This window comes from Semicossyphus pulcher, unplaced genomic scaffold (genome assembly GCF_022749685.1).
Source record: "Semicossyphus pulcher isolate SPU_LCO1_2020_fin unplaced genomic scaffold, fSemPul1.0.p SCAF_16, whole genome shotgun sequence".
NCBI classification, from domain to species: Eukaryota; Metazoa; Chordata; class Actinopteri; order Labriformes; family Labridae; genus Semicossyphus; species Semicossyphus pulcher.
Window position 1 is genome coordinate 13,806,985 of NW_027211670.1, and position 17,185 is coordinate 13,824,169.

General features: G+C 41.4%; 2 protein-coding genes across 4 annotated transcripts; both read left to right on the forward strand.

Moving 5' to 3' along the window:
• Positions 1-283: 283 nt before the first annotated feature.
• atxn7l3b (ataxin 7 like 3b) lies at positions 284-5,348 on the forward strand. 3 transcript variants are annotated; one of them, XM_069664539.1, is made up of 9 exons: positions 284-398; positions 964-1,010; positions 1,121-1,244; positions 1,363-1,495; positions 1,580-1,751; positions 1,997-2,097; positions 2,235-2,257; positions 2,415-2,460; positions 4,377-4,449. In XM_069664539.1, the coding sequence occupies exons 3-9, from the start codon at positions 1,194-1,196 to the stop codon at positions 4,394-4,396; spliced, it is 546 nt and encodes a 181-aa protein (XP_069520640.1). In that variant the 5' UTR covers positions 284-398; positions 964-1,010; positions 1,121-1,193; the 3' UTR covers positions 4,397-4,449. The 3 variants fall into 3 exon arrangements, with proteins under 3 accessions (XP_069520640.1, XP_069520638.1, XP_069520639.1); XM_069664537.1 differs by having other exon boundaries at positions 289-398; positions 4,397-5,348; XM_069664538.1 differs by lacking the exon at positions 284-398 and adding an exon at positions 556-574 and having other exon boundaries at positions 4,397-5,348.
• Positions 5,349-7,433: 2,085 nt separating this feature from the next.
• smarcd2 (SWI/SNF related BAF chromatin remodeling complex subunit D2) lies at positions 7,434-17,145 on the forward strand. The gene is made up of 13 exons (XM_069664908.1): positions 7,434-7,980; positions 9,672-9,868; positions 10,818-10,860; positions 10,952-11,074; positions 12,556-12,675; positions 13,289-13,384; positions 13,796-13,897; positions 13,982-14,143; positions 14,807-14,904; positions 15,067-15,202; positions 15,300-15,422; positions 15,736-15,837; positions 15,935-17,145. The coding sequence occupies exons 1-13, from the start codon at positions 7,831-7,833 to the stop codon at positions 15,986-15,988; spliced, it is 1,506 nt and encodes a 501-aa protein (XP_069521009.1). The 5' UTR covers positions 7,434-7,830; the 3' UTR covers positions 15,989-17,145.
• The last annotated feature ends 40 nt before the right edge of the window (positions 17,146-17,185 follow it).

Here is a 17,185-nt window from a genome sequence, read left to right on the forward strand (position 1 = left end):
TGACATATTGGGAAACATTATTTGGAGATACTAAGTCATTATTTTAAGATACCATGTCAAAATATTGAGATAAGTAATTTTTTGAGATACTAAGTCAAAATATTGAGAAAGTACCAAAATATAATGACTTTCAGGTCCTTTTTTCCATCCATGTTGCAGAAACGGGCTTCCATAATATTGAAAATATTCGATTATTGCAGTTTTTAACTACAAAGCCAATCCAAAGCGCCAATTTAGCCCTAGCTTGCACTAGATAACCCGCACTCACATGCTGCGCTGGATGAGCGAGGAAAGCCCCGGCAGTGCTGCAAAGGAAGCGTACGGTGGAGAAACTCGTGCGGCGATCGATTGCTACTGTCTGATCTCTGTGATGTAAAGATGGATGCCTGTCGAAATAGGTAAATAAACACAATTAGCTCATTTGCTGGGATGTGATTGCGGTTTTCTAAAGGATAGGATTTATAATAGGACAAAAAGGTGTTTGTTTGTTTGTCCTTCGGGGTTTGAACGAGAAATTGAGAGGCGAAGAGCCGCAGTGCAGCAGCGGTGTTTGGTTCGGGGGAAAGCCTCGGATGTAGTTACATGTAATTTCTTCAACATAAAGAACGTTAATTTGCTTACAAATGTGTTTAACTGTGTTTCTGTGTACCCAGCCTAGCTTGATACATGTTACACGGTTAGCTGCTAGCTGTAGCCACCGCTGACCTGGAGGTTTTGTGAGCCGCCTCTGTTGTTGTTACCTCTTGGCATGTTCAATTCCTCCAGCAGCCTATTCATAGCACCGCTCTTTGTTTTCTTCACCAAGGTTTGGGCTAAGCTACTTAAGACAGAAAGTAGACATTAATACTCGATCTATAAGGGTGGTGTTTGAAAATGCAGCTAACGTCATGTTTGGCTTCGTTTGATGAGATGTTGCAGTGCTACACCAACGCTTTAAGTGATTCTGCTTTCTGTTATTCGCAGGTTATAAACGTGGGAAGTATCTCCCTGGCAGTGTTCACCGTGTTGTTGTAAGTAGCCGCATCACATCCAAGGCGTCAAATGTTGACCACGCACTGATTTACACTTATTAATCAATAAGAATTTAATGGCAACTGTGTGTGTTTCATCTCTGCTGCAGCCCTGTTTTGGCAAATGCTTGCTGCGCTACAGCATGACCACAGCACCGTCGGCTCATCTGGTAGTTCTGGCAAATGAAAATGGAGGAGGTTTCAATGTCCAGCCTGGACAACAGCAAGCTGGAGGTACAGCTGCAGAGCTATGCCTAACTAATATAATTCAAGTAGCTTTGGGAAGGCACATTACATCAGCGGGATATAGTCTGAGGTATGTGTGTGTGTTTCCCTGTTCCTCCCCTGCCAGGGCCTGGCTCAGGACATCCTGTCTGACCTGGTGGAGGATGCATGCCTGGGTCTCTGCTTCGAGGTCCACCGGGCCGTCAAGCAGGGCTATTTTTTCCTGGATGACACGGACCAAGAAAGCATGAGGGACTTTGGTGAGCACAAAGACATCCTGTCTCCCAAAGACAATAGTAGTATTGAGTATTCCTCGTGACCGTTGCTTTGTCTGATATTTGTAGAAATTGTGGACCAGCCGGGACTGGATGTGTTCGGCCAGGTGTACAACCAGTGGAAAAACAAGGAGTGTGTGTGTCCCAACTGCAGCCGAAGCATTGCTGCGTCACGCTTTGCCCCACACCTGGAGAAATGCCTGGGGATGGGACGCAACAGCAGCCGCATCGCCAACCGCAGGTATCAAAGTAAAACACCAAACAGTGAATAAACAACATGAGCTAAAATCACTTTTCCTTTAAGATCATAAAAATTCACTTTTCGACATCACACTTGATAAATACGAGAAAAATAATTCTCCATTTCCCTAGAATTTACCACAATGGAATGATAGATGTATTTGTTTTATAATCCTACTGTTATCTTCAATGAGTAATGCTGAGTCATTGAGTGTGTGTCACGCTTTATTCCTCCCTCTTTTACAGAATAGTCACCGGAAACAACACCAACAACAAATCAGAAAGTGACCAAGAGGATAATGATGATGTCAATGATAACGACTGGTCCTATGGGGCAGAAAAGAAAGGTGATGCACTAGTGCTACTTTTACCTCCTTGTCGTGATACTGAATGTTGATTGCCAGAACAATCGTCCAATGACGTAGGACATATATGAAAGAAGACTGCTGTTGTTAATCTGAATTTCTATATCTTTCTTTTACAGCCAAGAAAAGGAAATCGGACAAGGTACTTTTTATTTTCTTATTATAACCCTTATTATGAATACAATGACCTTGGGCAGCATTATACAGTTTTATTATCCCTATCATTACGTAACTGATATGAACACATGACGAATATTACCCGTTAATCCTGACAGAGTTCATTTTCTTTTTCGCCTCAGAATCCAAACTCGCCCAGAAGATCCAAATCGTTCAAACATAAGAACAGTAAGTGGATTAAACATGAAAATTCTTCTTGATGGCTTTTCTGCAGTTTGTACTTTGTGCACGACAAATCACCTGAGGTTTAAGTCAACCTTTAAACCTTACCTGTTAAACATAGTATAACAATTGGAAATACTTGCACATTAGAAACACGTTAGCTCCTATAGTAATCCTGATTTCTTAGCATTTATGCTACTGTTAATCAATATTACCTATAAAGCACAGGGACACTTAATACACAATAAAGCAGTTCCCTTTTTATGACGTCTTAAAGGAGAGGATTAGATTGCATCTTAATACTTATAATGCTATGTTTATGATTGTTTATATTGCTGCTTAAAAGACACTTTAATTCAAATTGGTTGGTTCGGAAGACTTCCTTAAAATACCAAATTTCACTCGTTTATAAAGTGTAACATTTTCTCATAAAAACATCTTAAAAGGACTAGATCTATGTTTTATAATTTGTTGAGAGTTTTACGTAAGAAAGGAAGTTGGCAATCTGTTTGCGTTGGCTAACGTTACTTGCAGATATTGCGTTAAAAACAAAGGACACGACTTGTATACAGGTGACATGGTTTGACGTTTACTTCGTACATAAGTCACCTCATATAGATTTTCATTGAGAATGATTGTAGTCGAACAATGAAGACAACAACTCCCATAATGCCACACGACTTAATGACATCATCTATTACTGTTAGTAGTTTATTTGAAGAAAAGTGACAATGTACATTAATCAACATTCAAAGAAAATGTAAATACACCCGAGTTAGCTGGAAGGCTAGTTTTCATCAGTAGTCACTTCTGCCAGATGTTTTATTGGCATCCTAAAACAACAAAAACAATTCAATAGGCACAACACTTAAAGGAGCAGTTCATCCCCGGAAGAAGCCGCTGTCAGTCAAAGCTGGTGTTCTCTGTAATCGATAGAAGCAATAATATTTAAAATTGGTGCCATAGCTGTGGAGAAACCTTTACAAAGAGCTCGTGGTTTCGCCCATTCTACATTCCTACAACACCCAGCATGCATTGCGCCCCTCCCTCTGAAAGGAACGGCCCAGCGAGAGACACTGGAGTGAAATACTACCGTTTCGCTGCAGGCAATGTCTCAGAGCGGTAAAGAATTCGAAATACGACTATATATATATACCGGTGGATCGTCTAAAAAACTCTTCAGGTCTGCAGTCTACATTTCAAACCTGATGATATTGAACGAGACATGACATCAGAGGCGGGCATCCTAGATTGAGGAAGTGTAGTTTAGCGAGCTCCCTGGCCTCCGCCAGATGATATGTTTTACATAGTCTATCGGAGGTTTTCCAGGACCCACTGGAGAAGCGGATAGCGTCCTCCAAAGGCACAGAGCAAATTTGCATTTTTTTATTCTACCATAATGGCATTAGCTCCTCATAATAGCATGATAGGAGTGAGGTGGAAAATTGGCGAACTGGCCCTTTTAAAATATATGACTTCTCGCTAAAAATATACTTGTACGGCCTGACTAAATGCAAGTTTTCTGAACGGGATTGTGCACTCCCCCCTAACTGCACCTTTAGTTGCTCTGTGTTAGATTTGAAGATGATGAAATTAAATAGAGCAGGAGGAGCTTAACCATTTATATTCTTATAGACTAGGCAGATATTTTCGTATTTGATGAGACTTTTCCAGCAAACTTTGTCTTTTTTATTCTTTTGATTAAGAAGCCCCTAGCTGCGAGAAATAAGTACTGTACTTCAAGGGAGGCTAGCGTTTGGCTACTTATCTGCTATATTTTGATATAATTTAACACATTTTGTTCAGTGAAGCACGGCGGTTTTATTATGTAACATTATTTTGAAACTCTGTCTCCTTCATTGTGCCTTACACCAATGACTTCACATCTAATTTAATCACTGTAATCGTCTGGTGACATCCAGCCTCCTCTTTATTCCCCTAGGCATGATGGCTCCTCGACGTCGCATGGACAACCAGGAGAGCCCGCGCATGCTGATGAAAGACGAGGCATTCCCTCAATAACACACTCGGCCACAAAACACACATTCTCTTTCCTACGTGTCTCCACACACACACACACACACACACACACACACACACACACACACACACACGGAGGGGAAGACCAATAACACTTCTCTCATGGTTCTTTATGTTGTGAAATCAATGGACGTCGATGTTTTAGGTGACATTAATGGCGTTTGCTGCTCTGCACAAACAGTCTAGACCTCCCACTGTATACTTGACTATTTTGTTTCCACAAATCATCGTACCAACACTTTTTAGTTTATTTAGTTTCAGACATTTTTGCTGGAGTCCAAAATAATAAATATCACCGTATATATGATTACACTGCACAGAGGTAGAGTCTGGTTCATTCAGTGGCCAATCAGAGGCAGCTGTGTGGAGAGTGAAAGTGTGCACATCCAGTATGTTGTTCTTTAAAATACAGAAATGATTAGCCTTTGGGTGTACTTATAATTCCTCACCTTTGGAAAAAAAATAATGTCAAAGACAATCATTACTAATGGTTTGTCTTTTATTTCACTTTCACCATCAGGCTTATAGCTCCACAGCGCGCGAGAGAGAGACGCAGCTCTCCCCGTCGCTCACCCTGTGGAAGCTTGTTTTGAAAACGTTCAGTAAATGAACCCCGAACTGTTCACGCAGGTGTTTGCTGCAGAAAGCAGGTTTGTTTTGTTTCATTTCTGGTGAATAGATGAGCTTGTTTTCTAGCATTCAAAAATGTCTTTGTATCATGTGTTTACATTGTAAAGGGTTACATATATCCTTGGTGTGAAGTGATAGTGTAAATATTCCAATAGTTGAATTGCTGCTATCATGGCTCAGTTTGTTTCATCTGTCTAGCATAATAAATGATTTGTTACCTGTCATTACGTGTCGTCTTAACTCTTAACAGGCACTGAAAAGGGTTTGAGATGGGGGCACTCTTCTCAGGTACAAACGAAATGACCAACAGGGGAGGCTGTTGATCAAATGAAGAGGTTTTAAGATGCCTCACTTTTGATCATTTTAATACACATACTTTATGAGACGTTAAATGATGCTTCGTTAAAGGTTTTTTTTCTAATGACATGATGTTGTAGATCTTATTCTTAAGAAAGCGAGAGATGAAAAACGTAACAACGTTCATACAGTTGGAGATTTTTCCCAGTGTAAAGTGTTTTTTTCTGCACTGAGTTCCCAGAACTGAGAACTGAGAACTGAGAAGTGCCAGGGGAGGCAGTTATGCTGCCTTCACGTTCTCCTCCAAAACTCAGACATCTGAGTTCTAGCGTGTTAAATCGAACAATATGGACAGTTCCTTCTAAATATCTGCCCTTTTTATTTTACTACAAGCTTTTCTTGAACAGCTACGTTCGCTGTAATCAAGTACTCTTACTTAAAGTACAGTTCTGAGGTACCTGAACTTGAGATTTTTAATGTTAGACCATTTTATACTTCTATCTCTCTTCAGAGTGAAATGTGCATTTTGAATCACTACATGCATCAGGCAGCTATAGCTACAAGTTACTTTGCAGATAATTACCACAAAAATGATCAACAAGTAGCCTAAATATGATGTATTGTTATTGATTAAGCTACAGCAGTTTGTTCAGCAGCAGTAGATGTAGTGATAGTCAGTTATAAGGTGGCGGGCTACAAAAGTAAAATGCTGCCTACACATTAAGGCACATCGATGCATCAGCATTTGCTTGTACTACTTGAGTATTATAACACTGATTTATTGGTATTTTTAATTAAGTAAAGAATCTGAGCACTTCTCCCACAACTTCCACAACCACTAAAGGTCATCCTTTATGAGAGGGCAGTGTCCTCTATCAGTGTTTTAATGCAATATGTGCCAGTGTTACTATTGTGTTGATCAATTTTTGTTAACCACAAATCAGAATGCGGTTCCCACATTTGTATCTAGTGTTTGTTTCATCATGCACCCATGGTACATATTCTTAAATAATTCTGTGTTGTATCAAATTACCACAAAGCTATAGACACATACAAATTCTTGAGCCTTAGAGCATTATTCAAGAATGAGAATACTTGTTGGTATCTGGGTTTCTGGGCAATTATTAAAACTGTAATCAATTAGCTTTGGGAGCTGTTGACAGCTGGTTGTCAACAGGGGCCTAATAGCCAGTTTTTGCCATGCCTTGTGGTTAGCACATTTCCAAACATTTAAGCATTATTAATCTATCATGAAAACATGTTTGTGGTAGCAGTATTGACGTGGAAACAAAGTGACACAATGGCAAAATTTGGAGCACCAACAGTCAATCTACAGTGACCAAACCGTATCCAGAGGTTTTTTCAACTGAGGGAAACTAAACATAATCTCAGAGGAACACATATATACAAAAAACAAGTAGGTAGAACCAATGCCAAACTTCATTGTGTCACAACAAAGGGGGTTAATCTCTGAAACACTTGCAGTTAAGTAATGAAAACATGTAAAACATGAAGCAATTTTAAACAAATCTTCAAAACAGAAGAGAAGAACATAGGGCTAAACTGGACTGATATCACTACTGTGTATCTTGTGTTATTTATATTATTTGGTTGTTGCATTTTTGTTGAGTATCTCGTTATCTGTATTCTATGGTGTTACTTTGAATGTTTCAGCCTACACCGAATTGATATAGTTTCAAAGAAAAAAAAGGGTAGGACATGATGAGCTTTTCTCACTTCATCCTACACCCTTTTCGAACAGGCTTTAGTTATAAATTGAGACTCTTTAGAAAAAATGCAGTAATTGCGATATGGTTCGTTTACCTGAATGTTCGAAATAAGTAAATAAATAAACAACACTTAATTAAAATGCACAATTAAACATTTGACCATATGCTTAATTTTCAGACGTTAGATTAGGCGAGAGGAACAATTAATTTGAGTTGAAATGTACAACTTCGTAATTTCCGAGCTCGGTGAAGGCAGCATTTTGCATTATGTGTGTAGGCAGTTGCACAAATACTTGGTATTGCTTTAGACGCTCAGTTTGACGTGAAGTCAGGCGGTATCATGTTTTCCATCAGCCTCACGGGCAAAAAGCTGCGGTGTTAAGACTTAAGTAGAAGGAGAGGGAATGACAAACACCAACTGCCACTATTTGGTGTTCAGAAAACGAGCCAAGTTAGGCAGAAGCAAATCCCGGAACTTGAAACGAGCTAACGTGAGCTAGCTTTTTGTTGACAGTGTGCTTGCTGTCAAACCAGAACCCGACCTCATTTAGAGTAGATGTGTTTAGCCTGCTCGATACTATTTTCAGACGAGTATCAGTTGAGTTCATTTTATTAGCTTGCTAGACTTTCACTTGGAGTGAAAGTTTCCGTCACTTTTATCCACTTGTGGATCTGGACTATGGCATCAAGAGGCTTCACAGGTCCCCCGATGAATCCGACTCTGCACCACATGAACGTCGGGCACGCGGCGGGCATGAGGATGCCAGGTATGCCCCAACCTCCGGCGGGATACCCCCGCAGCATGAACAACGCTCCCCAGTACCCCCAGGTGGGTTTTCTGCTTTATTTCTCTTTTTTTAAATGTGGAAATATAGCAGTAGACGAGGGAAACATTATGTGCCTGAAGTTAGAGTACTATACCTTCCCCAAAGTTTATTATAACTTTTTTTTATGAGTAAATATAGTCCTAAAAGTGGGTTTAAATAAAGTTAAAAAGACAGACAACATATTACAGATGAAGTAACGATAACCTAAAGTTCGTTATTACTAAATTATAAGATGGGGACTCTCTTACTTCCGCATTTGGCAAATGGTGTGTAATTACTATATACCACCAATAAATTAAGTTTAATATTTTTAATAAAACATTTACAGTTGTCTAAAATTGCGTGTCTCAATTTTTCTGTATGTCTAATTAAAATTATTTTACAAAAAAACCCAAAATGTGTGAAAGAGCAGATCACGTGGCCGTGCTCAGTCAGTCAGTGAGCCTGAAAACAAAAGTAAGTTTTCATGAACCATCTGTCAGAGGTCAGCCTGCATATATTATCACACTTTAATCACCACCATCTACATCTTCATGTAATAATATCTTCATAAAGTTAATAATATGCACTACGACAGTTGCCTCATGTTTGTCAGTTAGAGCCACACGAGTTTGAATATTTGTTTTACAGTTAGAGGAGGGACCAAACCCACGAAGCAGACTCGCTGAGAGGGAAAATTCAAATTCATATGAGGAGCTATATTTATTTCAAACTAGAGCTGCATTGTAAAATAATATAAAGACTCAAACATCAAGAAAATAGTTAAATACTTTACAAACCCACAGCTTTTGGCAATTGCTCTAAGCGACGCCATCCAATCTGAACTTCCTGTACATTTATAAGAAAGATTCATATTTATTCGTAGTTATTTACTCTGACTTTTACCTGTACTATAATTTATGTGACACACAATCAGTGTAAGGTAGTATAACGGAAGTTAAATATAGCAAACTTTCAGTAAACTCCAAAGATATCTGATATTGATTAGATTCTTTAAGCCCCCCTCCAGTGAAAATCAAGTGTTTAACCTTATAAACATCTCCATGTGGTGTTTTTAGTGTGCCACAAGACAGATCAGGGACAACATAAGCAGTCATCTCCATGGCTGGGCCTGTCTGCTTTTAAACTGCAGTGTACCAAGGACAGGCTGAACAACACGTTTTCAGATTTGATCAGCAGGTTTGAGACGTCACAAACGTCACAAACCAGAGGAGCCAATCCCGTTAAAGGACTAGGTGACGCTATGCATATCATTATGTGTAACCTATGGCAACCACTTTGGCGATGCGCGAGCCAGCTGTAACCGTCATCGTAATGTTTGCAAACTCACTACTGACTACTAACGCTAACGTTACTACTACTGATTACTACATTTCAAGCTAGCTAAGTTTCAACAAGTTGCTAAACGATGGCAGAGACGTGTTTTGTTTTAGCGACGGAGACGCCGGTTGGAAATGTGCATAGTGGGCGGGGGCTGTGCAGATAGGGGAATTTTTAATGAGGGAGAAGGAGGAGATGCCTTGGGAGGATTTTTACAAGGTAATTAAACGTATTTTGCAGAATTGCACAATTTAAGAAAGAAAGAAGTGAGTGCTAGAGAGGACGTAGATCTGGAGAAGAATTATTTAAACTTATTTTCACTGAGTTCTTCTGAACATGAGATCACAGCTTCAACCTCCCTTCTTTTCTCCAGCGCTCAGGGATGCCACCCAACAGAGTAGGGGGCCCCTTGGGGTCGATGGGGGGTCAGCTGCCTGGTCCTTCTTACGGCGGTGGGAACATGTCCATGCGGGCCGGGATGGGGCCCCCGAGCATGGACGCCTCGAGGAAGCGGTTCCTTCATCAGCATCAACAGCAGCAGCAAGAGGGGCTGGGAGGCCTCAGACGAGGGTAAAGTGGGGCTGAGTGAAAGTGTTTGTGTGTGAGAGAGAAGAGGGGGGTGGGTGATTGACAGGGACAGCCTGGGGCCAAACGGGGGACAAATACTACATTTTAAATTAAACTGCGGATTCTTTTTTGCATTCAAAATGCAGGGGGGAAAAAAGGGAAACAACAATGGCATTGTTATTCAAGTTGTTTTTCACAATAAAACGACAGCCATCTTCCTCCAGGGTGTGTTTGTGAAGTCACTGCTCTGTGTAAAGCGCGGCTCAGATCGCACAGACACGAGGGTAGGGGTATCTCATGACCGGCCTTTGCTTTCAAAGCAGCAAACACGAGCGGTTATTTCTGACTTCAAGCTGCTTAGCGATGCCACGCTCGTAAACGTGGCGAGCCGTGACGTGAGGCAGCGTTTGCAGTCCGCTCCACAATGAACCTCTTGTCCTTTTAAGTTTTATCTCATAAAAAAAAATTCTCAGTATTGGAGGATTAGAGCGCCACAGGGCGACGGGCGACTGCCTTAATTCTCATTAAAGAGCTCGAGAAATAAATTAAGCGATAATGAGGAGGAACTGTGGAATAGAATTAAAGAAACAGAACATCTTTATGAGGGAATGTGGCGACGATAAGTGGGAGCCTGGAGGAGTTAAAGAGGAGATCGCACCGGCCAAGATTTTGTGATACTCAAATCGATTATCAAAGGAAGCAAATGAGGTCTTTGTGTTGCACAGTCAAGTCCTTGTCTAAATGGACAAATGCTAAATTGTTAGACAACCTCGTCAACATTATACGTACAGCTTGTCTCTGTTTGACTATATAGTGTTTTTAAGATGTTGGAACCCTTTATATTTTCGAGATAAATTACTGTTCATGTGGTTTATTCCTGTGTGTTTGTGCTTTTTGCCAAATGAAGAGAAGAATAGAAGAGTCTGGAACATTCTCTTTCTGTTTGATTTAGGCCAAAAAGACGCAAGATGGCCGACAAGGTTCTCCCACAGAGGGTAAGAAAGTTTGGCCCCTTAGAATCTTGCTGTGATTGAAGTAAGTAAGGTGTGTTTCTTTAATACTCGCGTCCTGCTGTTGGCTCTTTAGATCCGAGACCTGGTCCCGGAGTCTCAGGCCTACATGGACCTCCTGGCCTTTGAGAGGAAACTGGATCAGACCATCGCCCGAAAGCGTATGGAGATACAGGAAGCCATCAAGAAGCCCATTATGGTACCTCTAAAATCATATTTGAAGGTCACAGTGAGGCCTTCTGAGGCTTGCTGCCTCATCATGATGTTATAATACAGAAGAGCCCTGGTTTCTTTGGTGACAGTGTTGTTAGTTCTGGGAACAAAAAAACACCACAAGCAGCCTTTATTTAGAAAAACAACTGAAGAGCAACAGGTTTATCCGCTAACAGAGCAGCCAAACAAGCTCAAGTTGTTTACATAGAGAAGTCAGGTAATTCTTAGCACAGCAGGGCGCTATAACGGGAGCTGGATACCTTCCTGAGTTGTGCAGGTGTGCAGTCTGTTGTAGCTCTCCTCTACCCGCTGATTGCGACAGGTTATGTTGTTGCTTTTTTGACAGACATTTGCAATCAACTCTAACCAGAGTAACAGATATATAAAGCTTACTGTGATGTTTTCACAATGAAGGCCACTAATGTATTTTCAGTCGAATGCATGAAACCATGAAAACTACACATAGTACAAACCAGATAATATAAATACAGTGTTAGCTAAACATTCATCTCTATTTACAGATTCTACATAGAAATGCATAATCTGTAAGCAGGGACGCGGACTATGGCAAGTATGTTTTATAGTCCCAGTAATATTGACCAATCACGTATCAGCAGGCTGCGGCGTATGCAGGAAAAACAGACCGTGTGGAGAGCAAAAGCAGGCGGAACATAATGCACCGTAATGACATCCCGGCTCCCATTAGCAAACATCCGACCTCCGTTTAAAAGTAGTTTTCTTCTCCTCTTGAGGACAGACCTGACAAAGCTTCATTTTTACTTCATACAAATCTGCATCGTGATGTTGTGATTTCGGCAAAACGACAAACAAAAAAAAAAGATCCTTTAATGGTGTAAATCACATGAAAAAACGGTTTCTTTTTCAATGCAGCGCGCGGAAAAGTCTTGACTGGAAGTCGTTTAGCGCTAACCGCCGGCTACACGCCCGGCATGTTCACCGTCGTCCCCAGAGGACGGGATCCGAGATTGGCTCGCAGGTGATGCGAGGGCCGCCCAATGAGACTTGAAACGTAACTTCAACGTAACCAAACTTAAATACCAAAGCAAATAATGATGATCAGTTTTACATGACGAGAATGGCGGACTCCACAATTATCAGTGAAAATGAAAACTGAAGTAAACTTTATCAAATGTTTATAGTGGCCACCTGGTCTACTATAAAGGTTAGATTTTGTGACGTTAGATGATTGTGGCTGGTTTTATCTGTTCCTTTTAAGTTCTTTGAGGAGTTTACATCGAATAGCTGGTGGAAAAAATGATTAAAAAAAGCAGTTAAGACCTGTTAAACATCTGGTATTATAATTTAAAATTGTCTTCATTACAAATTCATGACTTCCAGGTTTTGTTGAAGAGCTGCCTCCACACATAGACAAAAGTCTACTTCTCAAATACATCTGACTCTACCAAAATTCCTGACACATCTGCTCTTTCATCTCTACTGACGCAGCAAAAGCGTAAGCTCAGGATCTACATATCTAACACGTACACCCCCAGCAAGCCCGAGGGCGAGGAGGCGGAGAAGGTGTCCTCCTGGGAGCTCAGAGTGGAGGGAAAACTTCTGGAAGAAGTAAGTGAAAAAACTCTTCCTGCTCTCTTTCCCCATCCTCCTGGTGTGGTCTTACCCTGAGAACTTCACTCCCTGTTACTGTGTGTGTTAAATCTGCGCTCTCTCTCGGCTCCGGCTGGCCTGACTCGTTGGCTCGGACCACGCAGCCAGATGTGTGTTTACAGCTCTCCCCACTCGCACACAGGCTCATGTTCTCTTCTCAAACGAGGAATTGAAACCACTGGCCGTTACATACCATCCCCTCCCTCCCTCCATCAATCCCAGCTCCACTCATTGTGTCATCTGAGGCCACATGAAGGAGGATTTTATTGTTTCTGTCTGTTAATTTCCCTCTGTTGCCTCACTGGTCGAGGCATGCGTAGGAGTTTTTCACGGAGTAACAGAAAGAGAAAAGTGAGGGAAGGAGTGAAAGGGGTCGTGTTGTGCAAACAGACTTTGTCAGGGCGGGGGTGAAACAGCTTTTTCGAGTTGTCTACACTTTTGTGCTTCAACACCCCCAATGTGGTCAGAGCTTAACAATGCAGCCGCACACTGACACAGCAGAACAGGAAAACACATATATAGAAAGCACTCTGTCGTTTCTCAATCTCTTCATGCTCTCTGTTTTTTCCAGCCTGGCAAGCAGAAGAAGAAGTTCTCCTCTTTCTTCAAAAGCCTGGTGATCGAGCTCGATAAGGAGCTCTACGGACCTGACAACCACTTAGTGGAGGTATGATGTAACCTGAAAGGCATTTGATGGAACATTTTCGGGCACACAGAGAACCATTTTTTCAGGCCTGGTCAGAAAGTGGAGTTCAGCTGGAATCAGTAAAACTGTTGGAACCAGCCTGAGCTTGTTCGACAGTGCAGGGGAGGATTATTAAGAGCCTTCGGATCTGGAATATATCCCAGCATTATGATTGAATTCATCCCACAGACAGAGTTATATCAGCCCTTTATATGTGTGCTGTACACTGATGAAAGCCAGGAGTAAAAGAGCGCATTAAGAGGAGGACGTAGTCGGATTTAAGTTTGAATCACTGAACAACTTTGACTTTTATTAACATATTTCAGTGTAGATAAAGTTTTGGCTCCAATTTGACTTTAAAAAAATCAGTTTTTCCGTACTTGTATCTTTCAGTGGCACAGAATGCCCACCACTCAGGAGACCGATGGTTTCCAGGTCAAAAGACCCGGCGACGTCAACGTCAAATGCACCCTCCTGCTCATGCTCGACCACCAGGTAGCACCCATCTGAACACAGTTGTATTCCTAGATACTAAGACTGGGTTACCTCACACTTTATATGTTTTCTTTTCTCCCCCAGCCCCCTCAGTACAAACTGGACCCCCGTCTGGCTCGCCTCCTGGGCGTGCACACGCAGACTCGGGCGAGCATCATGCAAGCTCTGTGGCTCTACATCAAGAACAACAAGCTGCAGGACAGTCACGAGAAGGAGTACATCAACTGCAACCGCTATTTCAGACAGGTAGGGGGAGGGGATTGAGGTTACACCGAGCAGCTTAAGCCACTTTCCCACTGGTCAAAAAACACCCGCTAACACCCGACTTTTTTGCTTAGTGGGAAAGGTTACAATCGGCATTCTGACCCGGGTCAAATAACTCAGGAGACCCGGGTAATTATCGCCTCGGCTCTGATCGGCAATGATGGGAGCACAAAACCTGTGTTGACGCGCTAATCTCCGCCCCCTTTCCAGCGCAATGCTATGCTCTGTCGGTAACTTCTGCAACTCCTTGTCATCTCAGCTACAATTTCCGCCCAATGCAGCGCTTTGATAAACAGACTGAAAAAGTAATAGATACAATAAAGAGCTAACCACTGTAACATCTTCACTGTTTACTAACCCTGTCTCTGGCGCGTTTGTGACGCAGCAGAAAAGAGACCAACAGGAGTATACTTCACTGGCAATGGGAAAAGAGACAATCAGCATGTATAAGCAGGTCTTCCCGGGTCTAAAAAAAACTTGGTCAACGTGCTAATCTTTTGTTTTTGGTTTACACAAGGAACACATTGACTTTAAAGGACTTTAAATGTGCACCTGATTTACAGATTTTTATTTGTTTATAAGGTAAAACAAATTGAACCTACAGCATTTTAAACTGTCTCTGTTTTCTAACCAAATGTTCTTCAGATCTTCGGCTGTCCTCGCATGAGGTTCTCTGAGATTCCCATGAAACTGGCGGGCCTGCTGCAGCACCCTGACCCCATCATCATCAATCACATGATTAGGTAGGGGAGTGTGGATCATCAGCCCTTCTTCTGTGTTGCTGCATGTGTGAATTCACTAGCATTGTCAGGATCTCTTTCCTACCTTAGCGTTATACTTTAAAGTCCTCGTTTCATCATCTCTTCCTACCGTCTGAATGTCTTTGTGTTTTGCTGTCTGAGCAGTGTTGACCCCACAGACCAGAAGAAGACTGCGTGCTACGACATTGATGTGGAGGTCGATGACCCACTTAAAGGCCAAATGAACAGTTTCCTGTCCTCAACCACCAACCAACAGGAAATAGCTGCACTGGAGATGAAGGTAAGGCCTGCCAGGCGATCACAACTTCACTTCATCTTCAGTCACCTGTTTGAAAATGATTCTTCAATCTGTAACTGTTGTGGTTTATTCGCTGCAGATTCACGAGACCATCGAGTACATCAACCAGCTGAAGACTGAGAGAGACTTCATGCTGAGCTTCAGCAATAATCCACAGGACTTCATCCAAGACTGGCTCAAGTCTCAGAGCAGAGATCTGAAGGTAAATAAATAATCCATTTGCCCTCTCTTAGTGCTTCAAAAGTTAATTCATGGGGTGCTGGTTAAGCTCAGTCGGTAGAGCAGGCACCCCATGTACAGAGGCTACAGTCCTCGACGCACTGACCGCAGGCTCGACTCCCGGTCTGCCAGTCATTTGGTGCATGTCATCCCCGACTCTACTCCCCACGTTTCCTGTCTCTCTTCAGCTGTCCTATAAATAAAGACCAAAAAAGTAATCTTTAAAAAAGAAAGAAAAAGTGAATTCATGAGATCGTGGATTCCTCATGTTCAATGGTACCACTCTTTGTCTTTAGTTGATGACAGATGTGACAGGAAACCCGGAGGAGGAGAGGAGGACCGAGTTCTACCAGGCGCCATGGGTACCTGAGGCCGTGGGCAGATATGTTTTCTCAAAGGTAATCAGCATAATAAACTGCTTACATACACGCTTGCAGATATTCATTGTGAGGTTTCAGTGGAGTTTAATACTCACAAACATCCTTTGTGTTCCAGGTGCAGCAGAGGAGACAGGAGCTGGAGCAGGTGTTGGGTATCCGCCTCACCTAAAGACATGTTGTAGAGAAGTCACAGACAGCTTACTCATCAAATGTTAATGTCTGCTTGATTGTAAATGGAACAAGCCTGGAAAAATGAGCTGAAATGTTCACAAAGCCATTCTGATCTATACGGTTTGAAAAACCAGCTTCTATATGGGATGCATATCTTTTTTAGTTCTTAATACAGCGGGTATATGGGACCAAACTGATGATTTACACTCTTTATGTAAATGCCTTGCATTGTCGTTTTTAAACCTGTTCAAATATTCTTTGCCTTGTTTCGCAATATGTTACTCCATATGGTACAAAATGCTTACAACAATGAAGCATCGGTGCTGTTCGGGTGTTTATTTTTGCACCATCACCTTGTGGGTGCTTGTTTACTTTCATACTTTAAAGCCATACTCTTTGGAAAGGAACAATACCGGATGTCTGGTAGCTCTTGGGAGGCAGTGGATGAATTAAGCCTTTCATGCCAAAACATAAAGCCATACTGAAAACATTTTACATCAGATATATATATGAAAAATATGGATTATATTCTAAAACAAAAGTATGAACTCTTAAGACTCCTCAGAACTATTAAGAAGCTTATTTTGAATATGGCTTGATACGTTATTGGAAATGAAACATTTCTTTGCTGTGTAAGGAAGCAGGATTTTCTGAAAAGCTCTACTTTGGGAAAAGATTGAGCCTCTTATTTTTACAAGAGTCCACTGTGTCCAGCTGAAAGTCAGCAGCTTTTTGTACTTCTTGAATGTTTACATGATTTTCACATTTCTTATTTGGGGTTTTTCTTTGTTTTGATGCCACAAAGAGGAACCGGGCTCTCTTTGGGTTCTTCCAGGAAGATCCTTACCTCTTGACAAGGTTAACTGGTATTCAGAAAATAGGATTGCAGTTGTGTGTCAACTATACAATGCACCAAATTGAATTTACATGCTATTATGTTACACGTTTGTCTGAGGGGATCTCCTGAATTTCTTTAAACATTCCATGTTGAGAGATATTACTGTGCCAGAATTTGTTTTTTGAAGAAGGCACTTAAGATTTGAGAAATGTTGTTTGTACAAATATTTTTTGTACAGCCTCTTAAAATGTTTGCATGTTGTGTATCAATCAAAGGCCCTTTTTTACATTTGGAGTATTTTTTACAATAAATATGCTTATAAATGTTTGTCATACTGTGTTTTTTATAGTACTGAAT